General features: G+C 38.3%; 1 protein-coding gene across 14 annotated transcripts in view; it reads left to right on the top strand.

Annotated features, from left to right (window-relative positions):
* The window catches only part of TNPO3 (transportin 3), a 106,662-nt gene that overhangs the window by 70,762 nt on the left and 22,623 nt on the right, over positions 1 to 13,277 (top strand). For all 14 annotated transcript variants that reach the window (XR_004957408.1, XM_036247582.1, XM_036247588.1 and 11 more), the window contains 6 exons: positions 2,663 to 2,754; positions 4,872 to 5,011; positions 6,158 to 6,349; positions 8,916 to 9,007; positions 9,823 to 9,899; positions 12,609 to 12,669. Coding sequence is in view for 13 of the 14 variants with exons in the window: in XM_036247582.1 (XP_036103475.1) it covers positions 2,663 to 2,754; positions 4,872 to 5,011; positions 6,158 to 6,349; positions 8,916 to 9,007; positions 9,823 to 9,899; positions 12,609 to 12,669 (654 nt within the window). In the remaining variant the exon portion in view is untranslated. The remainder of the gene's footprint in view (positions 1 to 2,662; positions 2,755 to 4,871; positions 5,012 to 6,157; positions 6,350 to 8,915; positions 9,008 to 9,822; positions 9,900 to 12,608; positions 12,670 to 13,277) is intronic.

Below are 13,277 nucleotides of genomic sequence, written 5' to 3'. Positions count from 1 at the left end.
TTTATTTACTGTCTTACAAGCCAATTGCAGTCTGTGAATGGTTTAGTTATAGTTTGCTCTATGATGCTTGCTAAGGAGAGCTGTTCTACTTGTCCAGCTGGAGTGGAAGATCATAGAGAAACCCTAAAGCCCCCAAGATATTTATAGGGAATTTGGATCTAGCCAGGAAAAGTAGCTAGTTTGTCTGCTTTGATAATTATGTACCAACTCCTGGCAACTCTTTTTAGTTATTTGGCATTGACTTTATCCACACTTATGGTTAGATTCCTGTGCAGTTTCATCCCAGAGGTGATACTAGAGTAGAAGAATCATAGTCCTGTGGTTTTCCTGACAATCAGTGAATAACACTTTATGTCATTAAGGATGCAGTCATCACCATTCCACATCACTTAACAATTAGCATAATTTCAGGTGGTTTTCATATTGCTCGATCTTGCTGTAAGCTCTGAGTACTAGTTTTGATGTTTTGTCAGCAATACTGAACTAATCTAATTTTGTGTATTTTGGGGCATAATATTATCTAGAAAGTGTTAATAAATTATTTTTCTTTATATTAAGCAAAGTGTGTTTATTTTATTTATTTATTTTATTTTATTTTTTTAATCCTCACCCGAGGACATTTTTCCATTTTTTGTTCAGATAGAGTGGGAAGGAGAGAGAGAGAGAGAAACAGCGACGTGAAAGGGACACATCGAGTGGTTGCCACCCACACGACCCAACCAGGGCCAGGGACAAACTGTAACCTAGATATGTGCCCTTAGCGGGAACCGAACCCGGGTCTCTCTGGACTGCAGGCCGACGCTCTAACCGCTGAGCCAAACCGGCCAGGGCTATTTTATTTTTTTAAATATTTTTTCTTTATTGATTTTTTTTAGAGAGAGGAAGGGAGAGGGAGAGAGAGGTAGAAAAATCTATGAGAGAGAACATAGACTGCCCACCTCCTTCATGCCCTGCACTGGGTATTTGGCCCACAACTTAGGCATGTGCCCTCACCAGGAATCGAACCGGTGACCTCTTGGTGCATGGGGTCAACCTCAACCAGGGATCCACACTGGCTGGGCACAAAGTGTGTTTATTGACCTAACTACAAGGATTGGGGATTCTCAGATAAGAGTGAGATCCTCAGATCATAAACAGGTGACCTGTTTTCAGATTTTAGTTCTCTCACTGGCTCCATGGCTTTAAGCAATTTACTTATTCTTTCTTTCTTTTTTTTAATCCTTAGCCAAGGACATGTTCATTGATTTGAGACAGAGAGAGAAATTGATCATTAATTGGTTGCTGCGCCCCGACTGCAGATTGAACCTGAAACCTAGGTATATGCCCTGAGCAGGAATTGAACCCATAACTTTTTTTTGGTATGGGTTGATGCTCCAACTAACTGAGCCATCTGGCCAGGGCACCAAGTTATTTATTCTTTTCCAGGTCTCAGTTTACAAATTTACATAAATCATCAGTGTTCAAGATATGTTCTGTGGAACATCAGTCCCATGGGATATTCTTTGGCAGAAAAGGGTCTATCATTTACAATGGGGAAAGGATTTAAATAATATATTAAAGGCTTTGTGAAGTCCTATGACAACAGGATTATTTCATTTTGTCTTACCTAATAGTGTCTGTTAATTTGGCTACAGAAATCTTAGTCTAACACACAGTCACATTCCACAGATGGATATACCCTGGGAAATTTCTGGACATCTCTCAGTATTCTGCTTGGTCTCCCCAGCCCTACCTTGTTTGGACATGGTATTGTGATAGGTGCTTTTAGACAGTTACTTTTTTATTTAACCCTCACCCTAGGACATTTTTGCATTTTCATCTTCAGATAGAGCCGGCAGGAGAGAGGGAGGAAGAGAGAGAAACATCGATGTGAGAGAGACACATCTAGTGGCTGCCACCCACATGACCCCAACCGGGGCCCGGGACAAATTGCAACTGAGGTACGTGCCCTTAGCGGGAACCAAAGCTGGGACTGATCCGCAGGCTGATGCTCTAACCTCTGAGCCAAACCAGCCAGGGTGACAGTTACTTTTTTTAAAATATGTTTTTATTGATTTATTTTTAGAGAGAGAGAAAGAAACATCAATTGGCTTCCTCCTGCACACCCCATACTTGGGATTGAACCCGCAACCCGGGCACGTGCCCTGACCAGGAATCAAACCCGGACCTCTCAGTCCATGGGATGACTCTCAATTCACTAAGCCACACTGGCTAGGCTAGGCAGCTACTTTTTAGGAATTTAATCTGTACTAATAGTTTGATGCAGACAATAGAAATATAAAGCCGATGCATATATAGAGAATTTACATCGTATCTCAATTTTAAGTGTGTTTATGTATTAGTTGTTATCAGGACAAGGAAAAAACACTTGTGTAATATGTTTTCTTTTTTCCATAAAACTCATTTTGTGGGGCAGACAATAATCTTGTGGAAATCTAAATGGGTTTATTTCAAATATTAGATTAATAGTTCTTTATTAATAATTAGTGACAATGAGAAAAATAAAAATAATATTCTCCCCTGGCTTGGAGAAGACAATAAATTAGATTTAGAAACAAGGGGCTAGATTTATTTTAGCTAACAGGAATTTTTTGTTTTGTTTGTTTGGAATTCTGTTCTGTTTTCCTTTTAATGGATCCATAATCCACCTCTTCTTCTCTAGTTATATTCTACTCTGAAAGAAGGCAACCCACCCTGGGAGGTGACAGAAGCGGTTCTCTTTATCATGGCTGCTATAGCAAAGAGTGTTGATCCGTGAGTGTCTAATAAGTCTTTTGCTGGGAACTCTAAATATCAAAGGAAGGAAAATGACACCATTTTTCTCATGTGGTATTCTCTTAGAATGTCCTATAATTGTTGTCTAGTCTTCTGACTTCTAGTGTCTCATCCAGAGTAGTATGCATTGCTGATATCCATGTTTAACCACATTTCCTAGAGTTAAAATTATCTTGTTCTTGATAATGAAATGCTGATTTATTTTTCTAACCAAGGATCCCTTGTGAAAGTTGGTATAATCAGAAATAATTGTTCTCCCTTTTTGTGTGTATTAGAGAGTCATTTGTGAATTTCAGAGAGGCAAGGCATAGGCACTCTTTTACCTACAAGAGTAGCAAAATCTAAAGTACAATTATTATTTTTGTTATTGTCATTAGAAGATTTTTAATTATTAGTTAGATTTCTAATTGCTTAGCATAGAAATTCTATTTATATTTTTAACATGAATCCCTAAAAACAGAGTTTACTTTATGCTGTGAGTTTGTAAATTGGTGCTAATATCTGTCAGGTTTTCTTGTATTAAGATTAGATGCCTACAGTCGAGTTCTCTATCCAGGGCCATGATTGGAGAGATGGTTAGAGCGTGTATTTGTAAAAAAGTACAGTGCTTCTTTCTTATCTGCCTTACAGGGCCTAGTCAACTAAATCTTACAATGTTTCTAATTCAGTAAATATTCAAGGACACAGAGTAGGTTTGTTTTTTTTTCTATTAAGAAGTTCTGGTCCTGAATAATATACTATCCTATTTGCTCTTAAACCTGTTTTGTTGTCTTTGGAACCTTCATTGACAGCCTGAAGATTGTTAAAATCACTAATATTCTAACTGATATGTGTTGCTGTGAACAAAAGATAGGTAAAGAGTATCAATAATAAGCTAAGTGTCCCTGGGAAGCATAAGGCGTAAATGAGATAAGATTCTATTTTGTTTTTTATTTATCCACTTCTCAAGCCATCTGCACGGGTGTAATTTTTTAGTGTATATAAGGGACTCAGTAGACTTAGTTTATCAGTAGGGAGTGCTCTTGCTCTAATTCATGATATAATTTACATTTTAAACATCTTTTATTTCTGGATTATGTTCTACCACTTTGAGGGCATCCTCACTCTGCTTAAATAACTTTAGCCAGCATTCTTAGGGAATGAAAAAAAGGGAGAAGGAAAAGGGAAAAATGAATTCACGGAGCTGTGGAAAGTATTTGGTTAACTTGAATTTTCCCTCATGTTCCAAGTCAGGGTACCTTTACCTATACCTGCGGCTTGTGTTCTTGTTTCTTTAGTTAGTGAACTGGCCCACCCATGCTTAACTGTTCTTAAAGTTTCTAGTATCCAGCTAGAAGAAATCTTTTGGAGAATAACAACTAATAAAAAGTCATCTATGAGAAATATTCATTCATTTGCTTAGCCATTCAGCAATATTTATTGAGTGCCCACTATGTGCCAGGCACTGTTCTAGGTGCTGCAGATATAGGAATAAATAAAACAGGTTATTATTTTTTTAATCCTCACTCAAGGATATTTTTCCATTGATTTTCAGACACAGTGGAAGGGAGGGAAGGAGGGAGGGAGAAAGAGAAAGAGAAACATCAATGTGAGAGAGACATATCGGTTGGTTGCTTCCTGCACGACCCCAACCAGAGCCAGGCATTGAACCACAACCGAGGTACATGCCCTTGACCGGAATCAAACCTGCGACTCTTTGGTCTGCAGACCGATGCTCTAACTCCTGAGTCAAACTGGCCAGGGCTTTATAAAACAGATCATTTTAAAGAAGACATCCATAGTAAATGCCTGCCTCTCCAATTTGAAGAGCCTAATTTGGTAGCAGGTTATATCTTTGGACACTTCACTGGCATGCCAAAAGATTAAGGAGCAAGCAGCATGCTTCTCTTGAAACAATGATAACCTTCCATTTCTTTCTTTTCTCTTTATTTTTAGGATTTAAAACACTTTCATATCAAGTGTTAAGTACTTTTATCCAAATGGTTACTTGTTTAGAAAGAAGCCCTTTAGCAATGATTTGTGTCATTGCGGCCTATTGTTGGTCAAAACCTAATCTCTGAAATCAATAATTCTGAGTGTTTGCCTTCTATACTCAGGGAGAACAATCCAACGCTTGTGGAGGTCCTAGAAGGAGTTGTTCGTCTCCCAGAGACTGTACATACAGCTGTGCGGTACACCAGCATTGAGTTGGTTGGAGAGATGAGCGAAGTGGTTGATCGAAATCCTCAATTCCTTGGTATGTGTGTCAACTCTCCCCTCAGCCGCTGCTGCTTTTGATTTTTCTGATTTTCTTCTTCCTTTCTCTTACTTTTGCTCATTTTCCTGCTTTCTCTTTTATTGCTAGGTAGGATGTTTCTAGACACTGAAAGTAAATATTTTATGAGTTATTGCTTAGTTGATTTGCTTTATAGAAATTCACCTTTATAATCAGTTACTTTGGAATACTTATATTTTGTAAAAAATAAAACATAATTCTTCTAGAAGTGTGAAGATCCATCTGCATGTTTTTAAAACCCTTTATAACTATAAAGAAGAAAGTATAACAGTGTCAGCTTTAGATAACTATCATCATTCTGATTAATGTAGGCTGTTTTTGCAAAGTGATTATCTATGACTATAATGGTAGCTCTCTGAACTTTACATTCTTTCTTATATGCCCTATTCTTAATACTTGGATGGCCATATCCTCCAGTGGTTTTCAAACTGTGCTCTGTGAATTCAGGGCTTCCTCACACTATGTCCATGAGATCGGCTCTATTTTTATGTTTATATATTGGGATTTGAACACATTTCTTTTCTTGTTTTTTATTTTTTTAATCCTCACCCAAGGATATTTTTTCTGTCTATTTTCAGACAGTGGGAAGGAGGAAAGAAGGGGGGAGAGAGAAACACTGATGTGAGAGAGACACATCGATTGGTTGCCCCTCCATATGACCCAACCAGGGCTAGGAACCGAACCACAACTGAGGCACGTGCCCTTGACTGGAATTGAACCTGAGACTCTTTGGTCCATGGGCAGATGCTCTGACTGCTGAGCCAAACCAGCCAGGACCACATTTCATTTTTGTAAATGGTTCTTTTGCTGCCCAGCTGGTGTGGCTCAGTGGATTGAGCGTCGATCCGTGGTCTGATAGGTCCTGGTTCGATTCTCTGTCAGGACACATGCCCGGACTGCTGGCCTCATCCCCAGTAGGGGGCATGCAGGAGGTAGATGTTTCTATCTCTCCCTTCCTCTTGCTCTCAAAGATCAATATAAATATATTTCTAAACATAAATAAATAGAAACAAAATGGTTCTTTTGCTTTAAAAAGAAAGGGAATGTAAACATCCCTTTCTTTGTGTTTCAAATATGTAATCTCTACTGTATGGCTTTTTTCCTTAGACCCTGTTTTGGGCTATTTGATGAAAGGCCTGTGTGAAAAGCCCCTGGCTTCTGCTGCAGCCAAAGCCATTCATAACATTTGTTCTGTCTGCCGAGACCACATGGCTCAGCACTTTAATGGACTCCTGGAGATTGCCCGTTCCCTTGATTCCTTCATGTTGTCTCCAGAAGCTGCTGTGGGCTTGTTAAAAGGTATTTACTTAAGATATTAACCAGGAACAGTCTCCTCTAAGCCACTTCTGGGGGTTATCTTACATAGTCATATCCTGGTTTTTCAGTAGCAATTTACTTAGTGATGGGTAAGGTATCTTTTCTATTCAGAGGGAAGGGTGTTGATTATGTGTACATACATTCTTAGAATATTGTAAACCTGTAAAGCTAATTCAGACTGCTTATAGTATGTATAGCACAGACCTAGATTTTGGGTGGAGACAAAGGGAGATAAATAAATATTGAATAAAAAGGGAGACCAAATAAGTATTGCCATACCAAAGAGGTAAGGTGAGTGGAAATTTAAAGGTAGAATGCTTGCATCAGTCTTACAAGTAGAAGCCAAGGGTCCTGGTCTCTTAGTGTTCTTTAACCAATACTGATCAGTTTACACTAAGTGATTGACTATCGAGAGGCAAGTAGCCAGAGTGATGATGAAGCTTAACGTAATAGAACTAGAGATATTATGACGAGGGAAAAAAAGACTTAGAAGAGACTTTAAACATGATGGCTATTTTTTAATATTTGGAAGATAATGTTGTAAAAGAGGGAACAGATTTAGTCCATGAGTGATCAACTGTTGACAATTTATTGGCTCTTAGAAAGAAAATGCTTTCTAACTAAACATTCTGAAAGCAGATTGAGGTGTCCTGTGAGGTAGTAAAATCCTTACAGCTGATAGTTGAGAAGGGGATGTGAGTCTGTGAAATAAAACACTGGGTAATATGACCTGTGCAGCATCTTTTAAACCTGTGTGACAAACAGTTAGTCTGGGTAAGTCTGGATGACCTTATATGTGAATTAGCTGTACTTTCTCACTTCTATGACCAGGTTCCTCATCAGCCAGTGTAACTGTATTTTCCAAGACAGATTTTTTTATTGGTAGCATGAGATTTTGTTGTTTCCCTTTATAGGCATAAATAATAAGGCATTAAAACAGAGTCAGATAGTCTTTGTAACTACTACCGTGGTTATTGCTGCCATCTTGTCATTTTGTAGTGAAATTTAACCTTGAGGCTGAAGTGATGTCTAACCTGTGATGATAGAAGGTGGCATCCCAGTTTTCAGTGGTATCTTCTAGACATAGAAAACTGTTTTTAGTTACAGTCTTTCTATAGGAATGAATTAAAAGAAGTAATTATATTTAAGTCAGGTTTTAATTTAAAATCTAGTTTTAAACAAAAGTTTGTACGTCCCTGGTTAATAGGCTGTCAGGAAAAATCATTCAGGGTTTTTTTTAATCCTCATTCGAGGACATTTTTCCATTTTTTGTTCAGATAGAGTGGGAGGGAGAGAGAGAGAGAGAAACATCGACGTGAAAGGGACACGTCGAGTGGCTGCCTCCCTCACAACCCAACCAGGGCCCGGGACAAACTGCAACTGAGGTACGTGCCCTTAGCGGGAACCAAACCCGGGTCTCTCTGGACCACAGGCCGACACTCTAACCGTGGAGCCAAACCGACCAGGGCAAATCGTTGTTTTTTATTCACATTTGAAGATTTATGGATTGATTACTGTTTTGTTGAATGAAATTTTAGGAGATGAGAGATAGTCGAGGTCTTGGTCCTAGAAGGGACCTAGTCTAATACATTATCCTTTGAGTTTGGAGGGAGGTGCTTCAGCAGTTGATGGAGATTGTGAAAAGAGGGAGGCTGAGTCTTCACTTTAACCTAACTACCTCTTTTTTTTTTTTTTAACCTATATTGGAGTTCCAAGTTAAGATTTTATTTGGGGGTGGGGAAGTAAGGAGGGAGACTTGCAACTGTTTAAAAACAACAAAAAAGGCAAACTGAACTATTACTTTTCTGTTCAAAGCACTCATTTTATAAAGAAATGGATGCCTAGAGAGAATGCTTTAACCCAGTTCATAGATTCTATTATAGTAGAACTAAAATTAAATCTTTAATTTCAGCTCATTCTTTTTAAAAAATTATGTTTGTATTTCTCCAATTTCTCTGATGATAAGAATTGCCTATGGTACTTATCAAAAATAATGGCTCTCCTTGACCCAGTAAATCAGAATCTCTGGCAAGTTTGAGAACTATTGTACTGTGTTATATAAAAATAGCTTTGGGCCCGGCCTGTGTGGCTCAGTGGTTGAGCATTGACCCATGCACCTAGAGGTCGCCGGTTCAATTCCCAGTTATGGCACATGTCCAGGTTGTGGGCCAAACTCCCAGTGGGGGGCATGCAGGAGGCGGCCAATCGATGTTCCCTCTCATCGATGTTTCTATCTCTCTCTCCCTTTCCCTTCCTCTTTCTCTAAAAATAAATAAAGAAAAAAATAGCTTTGGTGTTGGCTTTGTGGAGGAGATTTTAAGTCTTTGAAGACTTGGAAGGGGAGATATATTTAAACATCTTTAAATCAATGGGTTGCTATAAAGAAAAACCAACCATCAATAACAAAATACTGAAATTTTAAAAACAGTGCTGATCTTTTTGAAAGAATGGGACCAGTCAGCCTTTTCCATTAACCACATCATGTAGACCAATGAATAATCTCAAATAAATTTTTGTTTCCTTCACCTGTATCTTTCTTTGTCTTTAGGAACAGCACTTGTTCTAGCCAGATTACCATTGGATAAGATTACTGAATGTCTTAGTGAGCTATGTTCTGTTCAGGTTATGGCATTGAAAAAGGTGAGTTCGGTCAAGGAAGGTGGTAAAATAAATTAAGGTGTTAGAAAGGAAAAGACAAGATTATTTATTTACATGTGATCTTTTATCTACCTAGAAAAGCCAAGAGAATGAACTGAAAAGTTATTAAAATTAATGTCTATTTAACATAACTGCATACATGCAATAAGTAATTAAAAATCAATAGATTTTCATAATATCAGTAATACCATTTAGAAGATATAATTGGAAAAGTACCATTAAAGTTAGCAACCAAAACCATAACCTACAAAGTTTCCTTGAAGAATATGTAAAGATGCCAGTCCGTATTGAATTACATCTTTAGTACAGTAACAGTGAACATACCAATAGGATTTTTAAGAGAACATGACAAAAGGATTCTAAAGTTCATCTCTGATGATATTGTGGTGGAAATATCTAAGAAATTTTAGGAAAGAAGAATAAGGGGCAACTTATCTCTGAAAATATATAAAGCTAAAGTGGAATGTGAATATAATATAGATTATGTAACATAATAGTGTTTTATATATGACTTACATAATGTCTCAATCATAAATAAAAGTAAATGGAAAAAATGAATGATATTTTCCACTCCACAATGATTATATGTTAAAATGTTAGTAATATATAATCTTGGCCAGGATGCATGAGATGGAGGAAAGTAATTTGACAATGTGAATTAAAAGTTTGCACCATTCGCGTAACTTTCAAGAAATAAACAGAGATTGAGACAGAGGTTGATGTGTAAGGGTGTATGTTGCAGTGTTTGCTGTAGGTTTGTATGTTTAATGACTGAATGTTAATGTTCGTCTCTTCAGCTGTTGTCTCAGGAGCCCAGCAATGGCATATCCTCAGATCCCACTGTGTTCTTAGATCGTCTTGCGGTAATATTTAGGTAAGAAGGAAGACTCCAGATGCCTGTCTTGGGTTAAAAGCACAAATGGGACCCTTATGTATTAAAGTAAGCAAGTGTTTTTTCCCCTCAAATTCCCAACTATCCAACTATCTCCTATAATCTCCTCTGTCAGGAGGCTTAATTAAGGTCATTGCCTGAAGTCTTAGGCAAAGGCAAATTCTGAGAACTTGTTCTTGATAGACCTTTGTCAAAAGACCTTTTATTTATTTATTTTATTGGATGGATAGATGTACTTCATTGAACCAGTTTCTTACTAATAGACAGTAAGGTGGTTTTCAATCTAACCTACAAATGACCTTTACACACATCATTGTACATATGCAAGAGTATCTATGAAGAATAAATTCATAAAAATGCAGTTAAAGGATATCTGCATTCATAATTTTGGTGAATTTTTCCAAGGTGCTCCCAATAGAACTGTACCTATCCTGCACTACCACCCATACTGTTAGGAATAATTTTAGATTAGAGAGATATGATGTGAGGTAGAAACACTCGGCTATGGTTTCATTATCCCTAAGGAATCAAAGGCCCCGGGGAGAAAACGAACCTCATTTCCTTCTGAAACACTAAGATAAGTGTGCCCAAATCAACTAGAAGCAAAACTCCCAAACTGAATGGTTAGCACCCAGAAACTGACGATGTCAGCACGCATAGAGCATGGGCAATGGGACCGGGGCTTCCACCTTACAGTGACCTTGGGTGATGGCAAACCCCATCATGATACACGGAGTGCTAAAGTCAAGGGTGTCAAGGGTCAGCAGGTTCCCATACTGAGTCCACTGTAAAAGGCCACCGTGGGCAGTGGCCTGGAAGAAACTAGGAGGCTGTGGATTTTCTCAGTGGGAGAGGGTTCCAAGTCCTTGGTGGGGAAGACATACCCACCATCAGCTCCTGGGCTCAGGAATCCCTGGTGTCCTCTGTCTGCAGGGCCACATGTGCCTCTGGGAGATTCACAGTCCACACCCCCCGCCAGACCTTCTCTGGTTTGCTTGCGCTGGGTCTTTGGCTGTCCCACGGAGGGGTCCTGTGGGTCATGTGACATGGCCCAGGGAGGGAAGGGCTGTCAAAAGACCCTTTAAAATGTAATTAATTTGCCCTGGCCAGTTTGGCTCAATGAGGTAGAGCATTGCCCTTCATACTAAAGGATCACGAAGGGTCACGGGTTGGAAAAATATCCTTGGGTGAAGATTAACAACAAAAAATATATAATTAATTCTTCTAGGTCTCTAGGTCAGTGATTCTCAAACTTTGACATGCATCAGTCACCTGTAAGGCTTATCAAAACATTGCTGGGTTCCATCCTCAGATTGTCTGATTGATTGGATCTTGGGTAGGACCCAAGAATTTACATTTTTTATAAGTTCCCAGGTGATGCTGCTGATACTGCTTGCTATTCTAAGTACCACACACTTTCAGACACATTGTGTAGTGTATTGGTACAAAACAATAATGAAGTCTCTTCAGTAACCAGGTGAAATTAATCCTTCTTTGAAGTCAAGAGGAGCCTAATGATTAAAAATGCATTTGCCTGACAATGTTCAAAGAATGATCCTTACTAAGTTACATAATTTATAATTTGTGAGACCCATAGATATAACTGGAATATCAGAGTAATAGTTGCATAAAACCCTATGTGGTATAAGTTAAAATAGGCATTGTTTTAGCTTACTAGTTTTTGCAGATATCTTTATGAGTTGGTGCAATGTTTTCTTTGTATAATGAGAGAATCCTGTTACATGCCATTCTGAGAGCCTATTAACGGACCCTTAATTTATAATAAATAAGAAAAAATTCGCAATAGATGGAAATGCTTGGATTTAAAGAAAATTATATTTTAATTAATTTACTGTTGAACATTTAAAATTAAAGAATTTTTTTTCCTTTAAAGAGGTTGGTAGTTAATCATACAGTTTTTCTTTTCTGCTTCAAAATAGTGGATTCTAGAAACTAGACAGATAGCTGGATTTGACATAATTGTGGGTGGGCCTGCGTGTTGTGTGTATCACTGGGTTCAGACTAGACTCATGAGAAACATCTTTGGTAGACTAGAGTTCCTAAAGCTTTTGACATTTTTTTAAGTATTTTTTTTTTTCATTATTGATTTTTAGAGGGAGAGGGAGAGAGAGATAGAAACATTGATGAGAGAGAACATTGATTGGTCGCCTCCATCATGCCCTCCAACTGGGGATCGGGTCCACTACATGGGCATGTGCCCTGACCGGGAATCGGTCCGGCGACCTCTTGGTTGCATGGGTCGACACTCAACCACTGAGCCACATCAGCCAGGCAAGCTTTTGACTCTTAACGCTGAGGAGCAGTACTTGGTTTCTCTTAGTGGATTCAGACAGCCTGTATATATTTTTTATTTGGAAGAGATTACATATTTAGGTTTATAAAGGGGAAAAAATGAAAAGGATAATTATAGTGTCCCATACCCACAGCCAATATACCCAGAGTTAGATTGAATTTACATGTTCTAGTGCAAGTGGCTTAAAGGTGGCAATAGGATGATTTAAAACTGTTTGAATAGAATAGGAGGAAAAGGTGTTGATTCTTAAAAATAACTTTACTGTCTCATTTTTTTTATTTGGTGATATGACACGAAATAAACTAACAGGGACAGGGCTTTGGGTACTTGGTAAAATTGCTCTTCTTTCACTAATTTGGGCTGTTGTGTTTCCACAGACACACCAACCCCATTGTGGAAAATGGACAGACTCATCCGTGCCAAAAAGTCATACAGGAAGTAAGTGTTAACAGATGCCTGTGGTACAAGACTTTCTTCCTTTTTCCTTACAATGCTGTGGGTAACTAGAGTGAGAAGGTACTTTCGTCTAGGTTCATAGAAAGATTTAATTTGATATGGTTTAAACGTAAATTAAGATGAATGGGACCATCCAAATAATTTTGATTTTAAGTGTTTTAAGAAAACAGGCTGTGGGGAGATTCATTGAAAGGCCAAAAAAGTAAGGAGAGATTGTGTGAATCCTGTAGTTGCTAGGAAGCCTGATTAATACTAGCAAAAATGTTTTGACAAAGCCAATTAACCTTCATGGTTTTAGTTTTCCTATTGATAACATGCTTTCCTTATGCTTTTTCACGGAGGATAATGTAAGGATCAAAAAGCATGGTTTGAGAAGTGCTTTGCAGTCTGTGGCCCTACCAGCCTGAACACGCCAAGTCTCATCTGATCTCGGAAGCTAAGCAGGGTCAGGCCTAGATGGAAGAAGTGCTTTTCAGACTGTAGGGCAAGGGGCACACCAAATATTCTTAAGTGTTCAATGGTAACAAATAATCCTATTTCCTTTACTCTAGTCCTTGTGTTCAAGGTGTTCCAACTTCTTGGAACTGCTT

This window comes from Molossus molossus, unplaced genomic scaffold (genome assembly GCF_014108415.1).
Source record: "Molossus molossus isolate mMolMol1 unplaced genomic scaffold, mMolMol1.p scaffold_m16_p_7, whole genome shotgun sequence".
NCBI lineage: Eukaryota > Metazoa > Chordata > Mammalia > Chiroptera > Molossidae > Molossus > Molossus molossus.
This window is presented reverse-complemented; position numbering and strand designations above follow the sequence as displayed.